The 18,370-nt window shown below is 42.9% G+C and overlaps 1 protein-coding gene across 3 annotated transcripts in view; it reads left to right on the plus strand.

The window, feature by feature from the left end:
- col8a2 (collagen, type VIII, alpha 2) overlaps positions 1–14,136 on the plus strand; it is a 91,312-nt gene extending 77,176 nt beyond the window's left edge. For all 3 annotated transcript variants that reach the window (XM_054763638.1, XM_054763637.1, XM_054763639.1), the window contains 2 exons: positions 9,705–9,889; positions 11,134–14,136. In XM_054763638.1, coding sequence (XP_054619613.1) covers positions 9,739–9,889; positions 11,134–13,037 — 2,055 coding nt within the window. In that variant the 5' untranslated portion in view covers positions 9,705–9,738 and the 3' untranslated portion in view covers positions 13,038–14,136. The remainder of the gene's footprint in view (positions 1–9,704; positions 9,890–11,133) is intronic.
- Positions 14,137–18,370: the final 4,234 nt, after the last annotated feature.

Consider the following 18,370-nt stretch of genomic DNA (forward strand, 5'->3'; position numbering starts at 1 on the left):
CGCTGTGGTTTGCTTGCTCATTTCCCGGGAGCAGGACATTTAGTCAGTTATCCTTCACTTTGTGTCATTTTGACTTATTAAGCTTCAGGCATCACTTAATGTGCTCATCATCAATGGCGAACTTGACCTGCGAAGTGATGCAGAGCCAAGGGAAAGTGAAGTATCAAGTTTGTATGAGCAGCCTTCATAGCACTGCTTTCCCCAAAGGCTTGCGCTGCAAATGCTGCTGGTTTGCAGTTTGAATGAATGCACGCTGCTCCACAACGCTTGTACTGCAGCTGTAATTAAAGAAAACAACGTATTAGCCAGCTGTAAATGACTTACAAATCACTGGTGATATACTGTAGTAGTTCAAATAGAAATATCACTCCAAATATGGCCGCCCTTTCCCCCTGCATCTGCATTTTTTCACCGGTTCAGTCTGCAGTCCAGCAGCCTGCAGCAAGCTCCTTCAGGTGGATTTGAACCAAGATTTCTGGCCCCATTATTATTAAACCATAATCTTCTTTCTTTCCATTTCAGACAGAAAAAAATCGGTCTTCCCTCCTTGTTTTTGCTGCCAACTGATGTGTGTGTTTGAGGGCAGAGCGAGACGATTGGTGGTATCTGAAGTGGGGCAACAGGAGCTGAAGCTTTCCCCTTTCATTTCTCCTCCTTGACTCCATGTCTGCTTGGTGGTTTTCAGACTTTAAGCCACTCTGCTTCCTCCTCTCCAGTCTTTGACACCCATTGCTTGATGTTACTTTCCATCTTCCGTTATCAACACCCTTTTCTGTCAGCCAACACGGACCATATTGTCAATGTCTGTGTTAGCTTAGTGTTGCATGCGGCGTCAGACTGTGGAATCCTTTGATAGAAACAGACCACAAAGAGGACTTTCCTCCTGGAAGTTGTCCTTGGCTACTTGCTGCTTTATACGTTCTTCCACCTCTGGTAAAAAAAACTGATTTTCTGCTGTGGATTAGAATCCCGTGATATAAACCAGTGGTCCTCAACTGTTTTGGCCGCGGGACCCACCATCGCCCCTCAATGACATGCGACGACCCAAATTGTGGAAAATTTTCAACTGAAACTTCTCCAATATCTTATATTTGGGACTGTTTGCAACACAGCGTGAGCTGCAGCGGTGAGACGCTGTCTCTCTCGTTACGGCACGCTCTTATCCAGCAGATATCTCCAGCTGTGTGCTGGAAGGATGGCATGTTAAGTTGATGGCACGCACCTCGCACCTAGCAAGCGACTACCACAGACAAGAAAGTGACGTGCAATCATGGACATCGGTTATTACATTTTTTTCCCCCCCCAGACAAAGACATGTGTCCCACCAAAAATGGCTCCCGACTAGTTGAGAATCACTGATATAAACTTTTTATTTAAAGGAAAACTGCACTTTCTTTAAAATGTTGCCCATCATCCACAATCCTCACATGAGACATGAACACACGTCTTTCTATTTTTTGTGCATTCTGTGAATATAAAAACAGCTAAAAAGAGGCAACTAAGAATGCACGTAATGGGACGCAACTATTCTGCCTATAAAGCCTTCTGAAAAAACCTCCCAAAACCAAAAACGCTCCATTCACATAATATGACCTGCATATTAACCAAGCCGCAGCGACATTGTTAGTATTATTGTTACTAACATTGTTACGCTGAAGAACTACTTTACTGGCGTAGTGACACCTCGCCACACCACACCGGCTAGCGACTAGCTTCATCGCTCACAGCAGCTCGCTGGCGACGACTCAGGCCATTACCGAGAGGTAACGCTGCATTTTGGAGTTGCTGCCACTGCTGCTGTGTTTTTGTTTTTGAGTTTGGAAACGTTAATGCTAGGTGTAGCGTTCGTTTCTATGTTGCTATGTGAAATCAATGCGCCCAGGAAGAAAGTAATGCTTAAAATGACCAAATAATGTAAGTATGAGATGTAATCATGAATGTACCTGTTAGCACATGCTCACAGCATGCATAGAAAACTATAAACATTGTTGGAGATTTTTGGAGGTGTTTTAATAGCAGGCTTTGCAGGTGGTATAGGTGTGTCCCATTATGTGCATTAAATAGCTGCCTCTATTTAGCCGTTTTTATATCTTTAGAATACACAGAAAAGAGAAAGACATGGGTGGATTGTGGATGATGGGCAACATTTTTTTTAAAGTGCAGTTTTCCTTTCGTGTATCTTTTTTTTCTCCTCTGTATTTGACTATTTTAGTGTTATTTTTTAATCTTACCTCCTGTTTGACTTGTTGGCAATGCCATCATTGATTTTACTTGATCTCGGCAGCCTGGCCAATCAGCCAATCAGCTCGTAGATGCCACAGCTTCCCTACTCAGGTTGCATCTTTCCTCTTCTCTGCTGGCTGCGTACTTCGTTCTTTGCTGTGATAGATTGCATTGTCCGCTCTTATTTCAGATTAATAGAAGAGTAATGTCAGTCAAAGTGTGCACCTTGCGTGCACATTTCTTGGCAGCACACACAATAAAAGCATTCACACCAACAATGAGTCGAACAGAGGAGGCTTAAGAGGGAAAGAAAGGATCTGAGGCTGCCAGCTGAGGCCTTGGGAGACAGGCTGATCAATGCGATGTAGACGGGGTCATATTACCGGTATAGGGGATAAAGTGGATATAAAACGTCCTTAAAGATGTACAGCGGCAGGTCGTCAGTCAGTCTAATCCAACATACATGCAGCTTCAATTCTGTTTACAACAAAAACATTCAATAATTTAGCCTTACTTTGACTTCTTTCCCGCTGTGTCTCTTTCCATATACAGCAAACTATACCCCCCCCCATTTATATAACCAGCACATCTGCTTTTGCACTTGCAGTGAGTGCACAAGGATATTAAAAATGTCCCTCTGAATGATGTCACAAAGAAACAAACCCCTCTACCTGACCCCCATCTGTTTTTTTTACACATTTAACCTGTCCCCTTACTCACACGCTCCTCCGCACCTCTTCTGTTTAAAACGTGGTGCTACATTTTTGACGCAGTTCCACCAAGGAAGGCGTCAAACAGGAACGTGTCCAGACTGCAGAGACATACATAAATATATCAAGGTACATTATATGGCAGACGTGTCTGCAAACTTTTACAGTGTAATTGAGACCATGCTGTGTGTTGGCAGGAGCGTTAACCATGTTTTTAGAAAAAAAAAAAGGTGACAGAACATAAATGCCTTTATTGTGGCACAACTGAATACAATTTTCAATGTTTTCCAACTTAATTAAAATTTAAATTGCAAATACCCAGTATATGTTTTATTCAGGAGCATGGTCATCATTTTATGTATTTATTGATTTATTTTCTCATGCGTTGTACAATAAGTTTTTACATTTTATTTATAGGCACCTCTACTAAACCCAAATAGTAGATAATGTAGGAAAGCCCATGTTTTTCAACCCATTATAGCAAAAATGAAATTTGACTCCAGCGAGTTCAATGTGTTCGATATGGGCTTGGCTCTGAGACATAAAGGCTATTATTCATCTAATCATCATTTTAACTTAATTAATATTAAAATTGCAAATGCCCAATCAGTCTTTTACATGGGGCATAGTCATTTTTTTGGTCATATTTTGTACAGTGACAGTTTATTTATTTTATTTATAGGCACCTCTACCAAACCCGAATATAAGACAACCCTCTTTTTCCAAGACTTATTCTAAGACAAAATCATGAATCTAAAGTGAGTATAGTTTGCTAGAGTAGGGCTTACTTACATTTATCCATCCATCCATCCGTTTTCTATGCCGCATATCCTCACAAGGGTCGCGGGGGTATGGAGCCTATCCCAGCTGACTTTGGGCAAGAGGCGGGGTTCACCCTGGACTGGTCGCCAGCCAATAGCAGGGCACATATAGACAAACAAGCATTGACACTCACATTCATACCTATGGACAATTTAGAGTCTCCAATTAACCTAACATGCATGTTTTTGGAAGGTGGGAGGAAACACGGGGAGAACATGCAAACTCCACACAGAGATGCCCAAGCGGAGATTCGAAGCCAAGTCCTCCCGACCTCCTGACCGTGTGGCCACCGTGTGGGCTAACCACTCGGCCACCGCGCAGCCCTTACTTACATTTATTTTTTTCTAAAATCATGTTTTCATTGTCAGTTGCAATTAAAAAGCGCATCGTATTTCATACCTGCTCAACAGTTGTTTGATGCCTCGGCTTCATCAATCGCCAATATCTTACAATGGGCATCACCCAAGCTTTGAGGCACTAAGCGCCTTTATTGTGGCACAACTAAATACATTTTGAATATTCTGCAACTTAATAAATATTAATATTGCAAATGCCCAGTAAATATCTTGTACAGGAACATTTTATTTATTTTATGTATAGACACCTCTACAGAATATAAGACAACCCTGACTATTTGACGTGGGCTTACTTATCTTGGCTCTGAGACATATTTTGTATAGTAACATTAATTTATTTTATATATAGGCACCTCTACCGAATATAAGACAAGCCTGGACATAGGAAAACCCCTCCTTTTCAAGACCCATTGTGGGAAAAATATTTTTTAAGACAAACTCATCAATCTCTAGTGAGTTTAACGTGTTAGACGTGGCCTTACTTATCTTGGCCCGGCGACAAAAAAAGAGCAACATTTATCTAGTTTCAAATCACATTTTCAATATCAGCTGCAATTAAAAAGCATATCGTATTTCTTAGCTTTGACACCTTTGAGACAGGGATGTTTTACATTTTATTTATAGGCACCTCTATGAAAACCAAATACAAAACAACCCTAAATATAATATATTATATTATGCTATTATATATATTGTATTAAAAACTACTAGAAGCCATCACTGGTGTCCTTCACAGTAAGGATATTATAAAATAAAATCATGCTTCACGGACACAGACACAGTGTGAGACAAGTTTATCTTTAACTGCTGGCTGCTTGTGATACCTTATTCGTGTTTGTGTGTGTGTTTCCGTTTTCCGGTTGTCTCTCCTATTGTACTAACTGTAAAAGTCATTATTATGCATGTGTCCAGAGTACAGCTTGAGCTTGCTACATTTGCGAGAAGAATGTTATGGTAACTGGGGTTGGCTGCGGTTGAATACCAGCTAACCCACCCGTGGCATGTCATGTCATGAGTTGTGGGTGGTTATAGTCAAGCTTATGGCTCGGGAATAACTAGAATGTGCAGTTTTTTTGAAGCACATCACGGAGATGACGATCAAGTGGCTCAAATGTTCACCGCAGAAACAGCAGCCTCTTTCCCTTCCATGACACTAAATCCTCACTTTCGGTGTACCGTTAATCTCCCTGTGGGCGTGTGGTTGAGGAAATGCTCGCTTGTCTGGATCCACACATGGGAAGTGGGGGTCGAGTATGTTCACCTCCCTGGTGCTGCTGATTTCATTAGCCAGTATAGACGGCGGTTGGCCTGTGGTGTCTGCGTCTTCTGTGTGTCTGATGCAGGATGCTGCTCAGTCTTTGTTTTGGAGACGACGTGAGACTTTTGTCTGTTAAAGCAGCCTGCGGCACGTGGTGAGACACCGCGGTTGTCCATCTACTGTACTGTATCTTCATCATGGATCATTGTGCGAATGCTGAGTCTGTGCCATCGTGCATCAAAATTGGTTGCGGAACCGATTTCCATGAAAAGGGTGCTGCATGGACATTACATTTTGGTCCGAATCTTGATTATTGTGTGCAGTTACAGTCTAACGCGCATGTCCAGCAGATGGAGCTGCATTGACAAAACAACTGTGCACTGCACATTACCACCACCTACAGGACCAGAGAAGACTAGCATCACCTACCGTGATTGTTCTGCTGGACATGTACATGATTGTTTTTATTGGCCACAAAGGCATGGCATGGTATTGACCCAAATAGAAAAAAATAGAAAAAAAGTCACAGAAAGAGTTTTAGATTCTAGATAGGTGTTAGGAATGGAATATATTCCACTCTGTTTTGGATAAGTACTGCAACATATATGCACTTGTTGAAAATATTCCATTCCGAACACAGATCCCCACAGATTTGGGGAATGCAAATACATGCATTCCCCAAAGTGAGTCTGAGCTTTTCTCCCTGTCACTCACACACACACTCATGACCTGGTGACGCAGAGACCTGGTGGTAAAAAGTGATTGGGCAAGTTAGCAAACAGAGGAAGCGTTTTAATGCTAATTTTAAGATAACGGGGGCCAGAACCGGCCCGACCCAAAGTGGCACCCTGGGTGAGATTTTACATGGCAATTTAAATATGCCCACCAAAAACATTGTTTTTAGCGTTTTCTTTCATTTGTTTGTAAGATAAGGTGTTTATTTAAACGGTTAACAAATTACAAATAAATACAAAAAATCGGAAATATAATATCAACAACCTCACCACAAAATAAAAAATATGTAAATATGGGAATAAATAAAAAATAAGTATGCAAAAGCTAATATACAACAATTTTTTGGGGGGGGCACCCCCTGGAGGCCACAGCACCCTTAGCATCCGCCTATATTGCCTAATGGGCCAGCCGGCTCTGATGGTGATCAAAGAAGCAGTCCTTAAACCTACCTACCAGTTGTCCTTCGAAAAACATGATGACAAAAAAAGATACATTGAGGGGTCGTCTTATATTCATGTCAATGTGAAAATTGCATTCTCATGTTTGTCGTGGCAGTTGTGATTGAAGAAATGGACCCAAGTGTTTTGAAGTCTGCGCTGGCGGTGCTCTTGTTGACCCAGACTTAACTCTCCCTTTATTTGCCTAAAAATGCAATTATTGCTGTTTCCCGTCTCGTATATTCCGACCTGCTTTCGAGTTAAACATGCTTACATAAAGCGTCACTCAGCCTGCCAAAACGTCTTGTAACATTGGATGCTGTTTGTGTATAATGACTTTGAGAGGCCTTCATCTAACACTGGCCCTTTCTCTGGAGGATTTCGTACGGCTTGTTTTCAGTGGGGTTGTGTAAAAAGAAATGATAGGAAGTTAGCAATCTTCAGTATTCTCAAAACACTTAACTGAGCTAGATTGTGTTCTCATGCATACTGAGCATGTTTGGTTTGTTACGTGGGTGTTTTTGAGACAGTCTCGGTCCAAAAGGCTCACTGTGGAAGCCAGTGAGGATTCAATGACATTTAAGAGCTTGTCTGGGGAGCTTTTTCAATGAAAACACTTAACAGACTGCACAGGCCTGCATGCGTCTGTTACCTATTCATGCTTCTGTTTTTAAATTTGAGTCCCTGTGGTTCTTTGGAGAGTTCTGCTGAATGGTGGGCACCTTGGGTCTCTTGATGAATCATATTTGCACCAAAACCACAGATACCAGACACGTTTGTGTGCCAGCCCGCCTGACAGTCGGCCAATGAATAAAAAAACGCTTCACCGAATCTGCTCTTTTTCTGAATCAATTTTGTTTGATTAGCTTTTTATTCGCGACATGATGCCTTTTGGCGAGTGGAGACCACAGACGTGTGACTAAGTACATAAAAATGTTCGGCGACCGAGACAAACACTTTATTGAACGGCTGTAAAACAAGAACTGGACTTGACGAGGTTATGTGGTTGCTCAACAATCACAGACGGACGGTGAGGGCCAAGCTGTAAAGCAGACCTGATCTCAGCACAGATGTGGCAAGGAAAACACCTTTTTTCCCCCCTCGATTGTGAATCAAGTCCCAGCTTCGTACGTTTTTTCCAATTCGAATCATCACCAGTTGACCAAATGTGTGCAGATAAAGATCTTAATGTGTGTGTGTGTGTGTGTCCTTGTTGCTCATATGGTCCGCCTGCTTGAACTCCCCTTATAACCACTAATAGTCCTGTTTGTTTAGTAACTCTTATCCCCCTGTACACTTCTGAAGGCCAGTTAATCCGTCCGTTTCTTGGATGTAAGGCGCAGCACTCAGATTTTCACCTCAACTGACTTGTTTGCGTTGGCACTTGGACAATTCCAAGCTTAATGTAAGCGTCACGCACTATAGCGGGCTGAGACGGCACATCGGCCGTCAATAAAAGCTGAGGAAAACATGAAATGGATGCAGTTTCCACACGTTGTTTTTCACACGTTTAAGGGTACACAGACTATAGTAGTTTCCTGTTCGTGATTGTGAAAATAATTGGCCCGAGAGCGATGTGCTCGTTCTTTTCACGATGGACAGGCGTATGCTTGAGCAGTATATACCACATGTCAGGCTGAATGTTTGAATGTTAAAGACCATAGTTTTACTTTTCACACATTCAGTGGCGGTTCTGGCTTGTGTGACGGCTTGGCCGGTCCGCCGGTACAGCATGTGAAGCCACACAGCAAAAGGCAAAAGGTGCTCCAAAATATTTCACAAGTGCCCCTTAAGTTGCATTCAACAAAGGGTATTTTATTTACTCTTCTTTCTGAATTGATTCTCTTTTCCATGTTTTGTTGACACAAATTAATGACGCTTAATCATCTCCGACTGTAAACACTATCAGTCAAGGCTAAACCAACTCATATTGACTCCCTCGGAATGAAATAACATGTTTGAGATGCTTTGTCTGTGATATATTCCATATTACACAACATTAAGAATGAAATTTGTTTTATTTTGGAGCAATTATTGATTACTTTTTTACCTTGTAATTAACCTCAGGGTTGAGGCCCCGCAGTGAATTCACTCACTACTGGGGTTGGTTTGATCCACCTGATGTGAGAAGCACGGGGACGCTCGTATCTCACCGAAAGAGAGCGGCCATTGACTTTAGAGATAGTTAGTTGTTGTGCAGTGTACTTTTGATGTAAAAGACATACGTGTTTTCCGGACTATGAGTCACTCCGGAGTATATGTTGCAAAAAATCCTATATAAGTTGAATTTATTTAGAAATTTCAAAACCAAGAATAGACATTTAATCTGGCAAGGCAAGTTATTCAACTGTCCAAGAGGGACCTGGAGGGAGTCCGCGTCACTTCTAGTAATCGGATTTGGCAGATTGACGCGAATAACGGTGCATGCTGGCGAAAATTTGCTCCAATTGTATGAGTGTGCCTGGTGTGTTGCATAAAGACATGAATTAGTTGATATCAAGGTGATCAAACGAGAGTGAAAGCTTGACTTGCTCACGTAACGAATGTAGTACAGTAGGTGAAGATAACTGTCTATCTGCGTTCTGACACCAAGTCAGTCTGCATGAATCCATTCTGGGATGTGTTCTTTATTGTTTCGCTGCATTTTTTTTTTTTTTTGCTTCTCAGTAGTACTTCTCTTCCTGCTTTAAGGAAGCCAACGTAAGACAAAAATGTCGTCTATGTACATAAACATAGGGGGAAATCTCCACGCATAACCTAAACCACACAAGTCTAATACTTTTGGGTGATAAAGGTTAATGGATGTCGGCCAGCCTTTTATCCGTTTATGCTGGGAATGCATACTTTCCGCCGCCTGTGCTTTCATGTAAGAAACATGTTTCCTTGGTTTACCCAGGCCATATTGCCTGACACAGTAGATTTGACATCATGAAGTCAAATGACAAAAATACTTTTATTGTTGGGCTAATGTTTCAAATGGTCCGCTGGAGATGATGTTTTTGCCAATAAAAATGTGACTTTGTGTTACTCATTTTATGCATACATCCGTTTCTCGGAAAGGTATGGTATTGGTGACACAGCATTTAAGTATAGTTGATGACTGACTTCCTTATGTGTGTGGAAATGTCATTTATTGTTTTCTCTGAACCAATTTCCCTTCCAGTTCTTTGTGTGTGTGACATCGGTTGCCGCCCACCATGCTGTTGGCCTCTGTCTGTGTGCTCCTAATGCTGGGGGGTCATGTTCGTGCTGGAGGCTACCCCCCAATGCCTCACATGAAGTACATGCAACCAATGATGAAAGGCCCCGTCGGACCACCATTCAGAGAAGGCAAGGGACATTATGTCGGTGAGTAACATGACATCACGAGCTGGCAACCACCTCTGGTGGCCTGCAGTGAATTAAACCAGGGTTCGTAAGCAAAAAGAATTCGGTAGTTCATTGTTCAAGCCATTCAAGTGATTTGATGCAGCGTCCTGTACAAGGTGGTACTTTTTCCTCAGAAAAGAGTCTGAAAAAGATGGCTTGTATTTGGTGTCTCGAGCTACAAATCACTTTTCCCCAAGAAAGTTTGAGCTTTTCTTCCCCTCACTCACACACCCGTGACGTGAAGTGCTTCAAACGATGGCGAAGGAGGAGTTATAATGCTAATTTTAAGATAACGATAATCACAACTTTTGAGCAGCTAAGAAAATGAAATCATTTTGGATCTGGATGCTGCTTCCTAATTTAAAAGAAGACGAGAAAAACAAATGCTGTCATTTATAACGTGTAGTGATGATTAGAAGACATTCCGTTTGCTATTATTATTAAAAAAAAGTGGTCGTGCAAATTATTAGAATCTCCTTTATTTCAGTGACCTTAAAATTGTTTGACAAAGACAGAAACATTAGTTCTAAAATGTTAAAAGTTCTTCCATGTGAAAAGTGTGTGAGGGGAAAAAAAAAGCAGTCTCTCGGAGGAGTGCAACTAATTCTAAGCTTTTACTGCCACTCACTGGTTACAGGTTAACAACACAGCACACTGCTGAGTCACTACTTGAATTCAATGCAGGCTGTAAAAAGTTTAGGTATGATGACGGTAACTATTTATGGAAGTGTACAGAAATGAATAAACACACTCCATTTTTTTTTAGCATCCTTAACAAAATCTGTCTTAACTGTCAATAGATGCAGCAAACAGGAACATTATACTTGACATTTATGCTATAAGCAACACACGTATGAACACAAGCCCTGCCTTACTGCTTAAATACAGAGGTGGCATTTTGTAAATACGTATGACAACAAAACAGAGTGACCATGAGGATAAATAAAAGCATCGTTGCTAAGCTGACACAGGCCATACAGAGTTGTAACTCTGTACAATTAAAACAGGAAGCCTGACTTCATCTACTTTGTAGTTCATCAGTATGATCTGATGTCCCCAAATTCTGCAAAACTGTTCAAATTTACTGATAAATATTTAATCACCAAACATTTACAGCCATATGAAATTCATTGACTTTGTAATTCATTTAAAAGTCATGAAACCCAACTATGATGTAGCATTCCAGTGTCTTAAACTGAATGATCTTTTGTTTGTTTTTTTAGACATGCCACCCATGGTAGATGTGAAGGGGGAGCCAGGACCCCAAGGAAAACCAGGACCAAGAGGTCCCTCTGGGCCACCAGGGCCACCAGGAAAACCTGGACTAGGGAACCCGGGCCTCAATGGGCAGCCAGGTCCCCAGGGCCCCCCTGGTTTTACAGGAATCGGTAAACCAGGACTTCCGGGATTACCAGGAAAGATTGGGCCAAAGGGCATGCCTGGACTGAATGGCGAGGTTGGTCCTCGTGGTGAACCAGGCCCCAGGGGTCAACCAGGGCAGCCGGGACTGCCAGGCCCAGCTGGCTTGTCTCTAAATGGAAAACCTGGGCTTCCAGGCATCAGAGGCCCTCCTGGTACACGGGGAGAACCAGGATTAAAAGGCACTTCTGGCCCTCCAGGTGAGCGTGGCATTAAAGGTGAGAATGGAAATGGGACTCCAGGACCTCCTGGTGTAAGGGGTCCCCCTGGATTGAAGGGTAGTACAGGACCACCTGGTCTTACAGGCATTGGTAAACCTGGACCAAAAGGTTTGCCTGGACTGTCTGGTGCTAAAGGTGATCAGGGACTTCCAGGGGATCAAGGGGAACCAGGAGAGGTCGGGCCTCCAGGGCTACAAGGTCAACCAGGTCCTGTGGGCATAGGGAAGCCTGGAATTGATGGATTACCAGGAGCGCCAGGTCTCATAGGTCAAAAAGGTGAACAAGGGCTGAGAGGTTCGCCAGGATTTCCTGGTACTCCAGGCTATGGAAAACCTGGTCTAAGTGGGCCAAAAGGAGAAAAGGGACATAATGGGCTGCCTGGTCTTCCTGGAGACAAAGGAGAACAAGGAATGGTGGGCCTAATTGGAGAACCAGGTCTTGATGGACAACCAGGACCCCCTGGACTTCACGGGCCAATGGGACTCCCAGGAAAACATGGTATGCCAGGGCAGAAGGGAGAACTTGGCCCCCAAGGCCCTCCAGGGCTTCCTGGACTCAGAGGTGACCAGGGTCCCAGTGGAAACCCGGGAAAAGCCGGTATACCTGGGGACAAAGGCCTACCGGGGCCAAATGGAGCAATTGGAAAACCTGGGCCCAAAGGTGAAGCAGGACATATTGGTCTACCTGGTAATCCTGGGCTCACAGGTGGTCCAGGGTCTAAAGGTGAGCCAGGATTTATGGGTACACCTGGCCCCAGAGGTCAGTCAGGTATTCCAGGTCTTCAGGGGCCTATGGGTCCCATGGGGCCACAGGGGGCCCCGGGCTTGAAGGGTGAGCCTGGACTCCCAGGACTTCCAGGACTGGGTAAATTGGGCGAGAAAGGGCCTATAGGTCCACAAGGTCCTCCAGGGAAACCAGGCCCTGCTGGACTTAATGGTAACCCTGGTCTCCCTGGGCCTCCGGGGCCCCCGGGTCCTCCAGGAAATGGTCAAACAGTTGTAGCAGGTCCAACAGATACTCAGTTGGAAGGAGGTGAAGTGCCAGGAGACCGTAAGGGGCCAGCATACAGTCAAATTCCACTCTCTGCCTCTTTAGCGCCAGCCTTCACCGCCATCCTCACCAAGCATTTCCCTCCCTCTGGTATGCCAATCATGTTTGACAAGACTCTGTACAACGGGCAGAATGCCTACAGTCTCTCAACTGGCATTTTCACTGCTCCTCTATCTGGTGTCTACTACTTTGCGTACCATGTGCATGTGAAGGGAACTAGCCTGTGGGTGGCCTTGTACAAGAACAATGTACCGGCTACGTACACTTACGATGAATACAAGAAAGGCTACATGGACCAGGCGTCCGGCAGTGCTGTCCTCGAGCTGAAAGAAGGCGACCAGGTCTGGGTCCAAATGCCCTCGGACCAGGCGAACGGCCTCTACGCTACCAAGTACATCCACTCCTCTTTCTCAGGATTCCTGCTCTGTCCCACATAACCCTGCCCATCGGTTCCAACATGGTCCTGCAGACCAAAACCTACAAAAAATACTTGCAGCCATACACATTACAAAAACAATCAGTCGTAGTGCTTCAGTAGTAGTTTTACGTCCTTTTTGTCTCTTTTACAGCCAACAGCATCAGAAGGAAGAAGAAAGATTTCAATGGCAGAGGAATTTTATTCAGTGTTATTTGTTTTGTTGTGTTTTTTTGGGGTTGTATTTTTATGTTAATTATTGCCATTGTTTTATTATTATTTGGGCCTTTCTCTAAGTGTTGTTTATTATAGTAAGACTGTTCGGTGCATTCATATAAGGACTAATATCACCTGACATTTTGCGGAGGGGAGGTGTTTTTCGTAACCTGACGTAATTAGCAACACCATCGACAGACACTTGTAAATATCGAAAAACTGTGCCATTTCTTTTTCACTTTAGTCCAGTTTCTCATTAAAAATCACAAATGATCCATTTTTTACAAGACATATTGACAGTTGGTTGCTTTCTCTCTCAATTTAGTCGCTGATAAATTGTGTTTCTTTTGTCGTTTACTACTTAATTTATTGTATTCAAGCATCCAAAAATGCAATCTAGTGATGCAGTCCAACATGAACGGGACTTCACAGTATTAAACCAAGGCAATATCGATTGCACGGACATAATGTTTACATTACATAACTACGCATGGAACGTCACAATTAAAGCTGGGTCATTCAGTGTGTCTTCCATGGTCATCTTTAGCAAAGTCTGTGCAAGCATACAAGAGGAAATATAGAACCAAATACAGTGGAACCTCGGTTTTCAATGCGTGTTTCACCTCGGCGGACGATCGGAGCTGTGTACTTGCTCAGTTGAACCTGATTGCCAATGTCAGCAGCAGGTACAATCCTCATTACACGTCCCTTGAACCGTCCCCTCTTAAACCTGTGTTAACAAAGAAACCCTGACATGAGTACGTCATACTTTGCCGTGGATTCTTTCTTGAATTCAATGTGTTCCTCACCTTCATCAGAGTTCCGGCACTTGCAAATTTTGTGTGGTTAACAAAAAAAAAAAAAGCAGTACTCTTGAACACTTCATTAGCGTACAGCGCACTGAGTTTATTCAGAGGAAGAAAGGAGACAGATACGAGTTGTTCATCGTTGCGTGCGTTCTTTGAACAAGAACCAGGGTTGTCCCGATACAACTTTCTCACTTCCGATATAATGCTGATATTACAGCCTGAAGTATCGGTTGATACCGATATCAGTCCGATCCAGCACGAATCAGACGCACTTTTATTACTTATTTTGTAGTTTGGAATGTTAGAAAAGGCTTGATCAATTGGTATCAATCACACAGATAGCAACAGTCAGCAGAAGTAGGTATGAGAGAAACCCGTTGGTCATGCTTCGCGGATGTTTTGGACGGCGGAGATGTGTTTTGGCGAGGATCCTCATGCTGTTTTTTGTGGTACCGCTTCGCATGCGTGGTGAGGTTGGCCATTTGAACTTTCCTGGTTCTGTGCACGGGACTCGGACTTGGCTGAGACATCTTTTTTGGACTGTGACGTCGCTTCTGCTCCTTGATAACGCTGTTAGCACGTTAGCACATGCTGTAGTTGTGATCACATGGGCCCTAGTCGGGATAGAGCTGCTGGATACAAGCGTTGGAGCGCAGCCTAGAATGGACTGCTTGTATCGGTGTGCTGATATCAAAGATTTTTAGATGCAGGCCAATATAATCCGATACTTTTCTGTTTTTTTAAATTAATTAATGGATTGCCTGGCCGGAATCTGTCGATGGTGTCCGAACGCTAAAAGAACCACGATCCATTCTTCACACAGACGGAGTCACCACCGGGTGGATGCACTACGAAAACCGATGCATATTTTTATCAATAATTTCCATCGGAAACCGAATCCTGCAAAACCCGGAGCGTGCGAAAACCGAGGTTCCGCTGTAAACGCAAACTTCTTCCAGAGAAAGAAGGAATTCATGGATTCGAGCAAAGACTTTTTATCATCCCTAAGCCGCTGCTTCCAAAATAGTTACAGTTTAACAAAACAAGCCGGCTGCAATCACAAGCTGGAAATGCGAATCGCTCTGCATTGACTGTGAATAAGTAAAGGGACCGACTGTCTGAGAGGCCAGCAGGTTGTGAAATAGAAGTTGTGTAACATTTAACAAACCCCTGGTACATTTCTTTGGGAGGTGGTGTCGGCCAGGGGTTGTTTTCTGGTGACGGAAGCATTAAAGATACTCTGTGTAACCTTCTGCCTGCCTGTGAGTGTGTCTGTGTGTGTACCGTACGTGGGTGTCTGTGTGTCACATTGTCCCGCTGCCATTCAGGTCATTCAGCAAAGATAATAATAAACTCGAGTGAAGTTACAAAAGCCCAGCTCTGTCAATGTTCCATGACGACTCCTGACTTGTTTGTCCTTGGACGTTTTAAAGCGTGCATTTCAAAATTGAAAAACACGTGGGATTTGCAAAGTAAGGGAACGCTGAATGACTTCAAAGTGTTGCAATATTTCCAAATACGTCACGTTGAACCAGAACCTGAAATGCTCGTGCTCTGAAAGGATCCCAGTGTAACCAAGCATCCCAAACATTGAATTTCGCACTCCCCTCTTGGGGGACTAAGCCAGATATTGATGTGTACAGTGTTTGTTTTTTTTTAAACAAAATAAATGCACTTCTACTTTCACCCTGTTTGTCTCCATAAACACCCGACAAATGCTATGAATTGATATTGTAATGTGAGTCTATACAAGACAGCTCGAGGCTCGTTATGTACTGTATGTTGCCTTACGTTTGAACATTAGTGAACTCCTTGGGCGGCAGGGTAACCATAGCAACATATAGACGCTCTGTTTTATCTAATCGTTTTTCAACTCATTTGTATCAGTTGTGCTCCTTTCCATGTGTTCGCTGCGTGGCGTGTTGTGTTTCTACCTGCCAAGGTGACTACGGGTGTAAATTAGCAGCGGCGTTGACTTTCCGCCATATTTGCATTCGTCTCGCAAACAGTTGTTTATTAATACGCTCTGTCCCCTTTTGAAATAAACACATTGAAAATGACACGCCGATGTGAATGACACGTGGTTGTAGTTCTGTGTCCTTTCTGGTGTCTCGACAACGCCGCTTGCCTCGCAGAGTTTGCGTGCAAGCGTCAGTGAGGTCCGTCGTTAGTCTCACATTGCTCCGTGAAACGATATTATCTTGCTTCGGTTTTTAAGGGATGTGTTTGTTTTGAGTTGCATTTGTTAAATACACGGCCATTCCCATTTGCACAAGAAATTACTGAAGATATTTATACATTTATGATAATTTAATAGGGATGCCAGAACCGACCACCGAAGCCAAGAACGTATAAATAAAAGGTATTTAATAGCATACTAGCATTTACAACATGTACTTAGCATCCTCGTGTTATGTGCCCAAAGGATTATTTGTGGAGGTGTTATTATTTGTGTGATGTATCGACTTATCTGATTGTTTTTTTTTTCCACACAAGGCTGACTTTTGCGCAATATAATTTTGGTATAAAATGCACTCCTTTTTTTTTTTTTTTTGGATTTGGAAATGTTTTTTCTGCCTATTGAAAATCTACAAGTACTTGATTTGTATTGATACCATATCAATAAAGGCCTGCTTGTATGTGTGTCTGGCTTCAGTGTCTGTGTACTGCGCGGGTATATTAGAATATGAAGAAAACAATAAATAAACACACATAATCTTTACACAAATGGTTCACGATACGGGCAATTACCTCGTCGGTCCCTCCCGTTTTACTTGATGGTAGACGTGTTTTTCGACCAATCTTGCTGAAATTGTACAAACGTGGTTGTCAGACTCCTGAAGGTGATTCGGCTAAACACCCTAAAGTAACCGTGGGTCTTTTGTGGAGTGCATTTGAGCTGCATGACAAATTTCAAGTCAGACTTTGGGGTTGAATTAACAGCACCTCCATGTGGTGTATTTGTCAGAAGGAAAATCAGAGCCGCCCCTCTCGTGCAGTGTGTGGGGCCCCACTATCCATGAGGGCCCCCATTTTTCACAAGGAGGCGCACTCTCTGCAAATGCGCAAAGGACGTGCATCGCTGCCGTGAGGCAGAGAGACGGCAGAATTCACCTACTCACCTGTCTTTACCTGGTGGTGTAATGGTACAGCTGCTGCTTTTCATTCAGAGGATAAAGGTTTAATCCGAGTCCCGAACAGTTCATTTTTTAAATCCAATTTGCTATTTTTATTGAATTTATTGTTCGCCAAAAAAAGAATCCGAATAAAATCCAATTCTGTTTAAGGCCCTGCGAAAACGTAATCTCATGCAAATGCAATGTATCAATGTGTAAAGCAAATAAAAGCCAAATAACAAATTGAAACACGTACACAACGAATATTGACTCACTATGAGTGCGAGCCTGCAGTTTGTTTGCTGGAGAGAAAATGATAATAGTGTAGATTGATGCACGTGACGCACATTTTGATTGTTTTCGTAGTGGTCAGTGCCGAAAATCCAGACTTATACAAGCAATTGGACGGGAATGGCAGCAATGTTTTTAATGCCATTGTGGAACATTCTGGAGTGTTGCTTTTAACTTGACTACAAAATAACAAAAGCAAACTTTTGGTTGATTTTTTTTCAGCAGCCCCGGGAAGACTGGCCACCACTTGTAGGCAGTTGCAGTTCCAAGAAACCCCACTAGAGGGAGGCATACAATTAGACTATACATTATTTATTGCATGCGCTTCAGCAGCTTGATAGTCAATTCGAAGTTGTCTGTCTGGCCCAAGCTGACGTCACAAAGTGTCTTTTCTCAATAAACAGCTGAAAGCTGAAAGTAAAGGACAAACTATGGGATTTCCGTTGAGTTTAAGTGATAATACTGTATAATAATAATGGTCGCCATGGGTTATTTTGCTTGTTTAGCATGAGTATTGTGTTGCATGTTTCCAGATACTTTACATTCACACGCTACATTTTATAACCTCAATTGTGATTATGTCAAAAATACCATCGTTATGTATATTTTCGTGGGTTTTTCGTCCATTTATACAACATATGACGCAAAACAAGCCACAAGCACCATGGTAATGTGGGCTTTCTGGAACTGTCATCATGGACGGATTCCTTTTACGTCGTACTGACGCCAGACATCTCGTGTGACGTTTGCTGTCATTGTAAACTCGGATATCCAAAGTGGAAATACCTGCAAAGACGGCTCGACTAAGCTTGAAAACAAGCGCTGCACTACTCTTGTAAAGGGGAATTTCAAGCAGTAGACGTTTGTGAATCATTTGGGTTTTTTTCTGATGTGCTGTTGTTTCATATTTCATATATACGTCA

Source organism: Dunckerocampus dactyliophorus, chromosome 20 (genome assembly GCF_027744805.1).
Source record: "Dunckerocampus dactyliophorus isolate RoL2022-P2 chromosome 20, RoL_Ddac_1.1, whole genome shotgun sequence".
NCBI lineage: Eukaryota > Metazoa > Chordata > Actinopteri > Syngnathiformes > Syngnathidae > Dunckerocampus > Dunckerocampus dactyliophorus.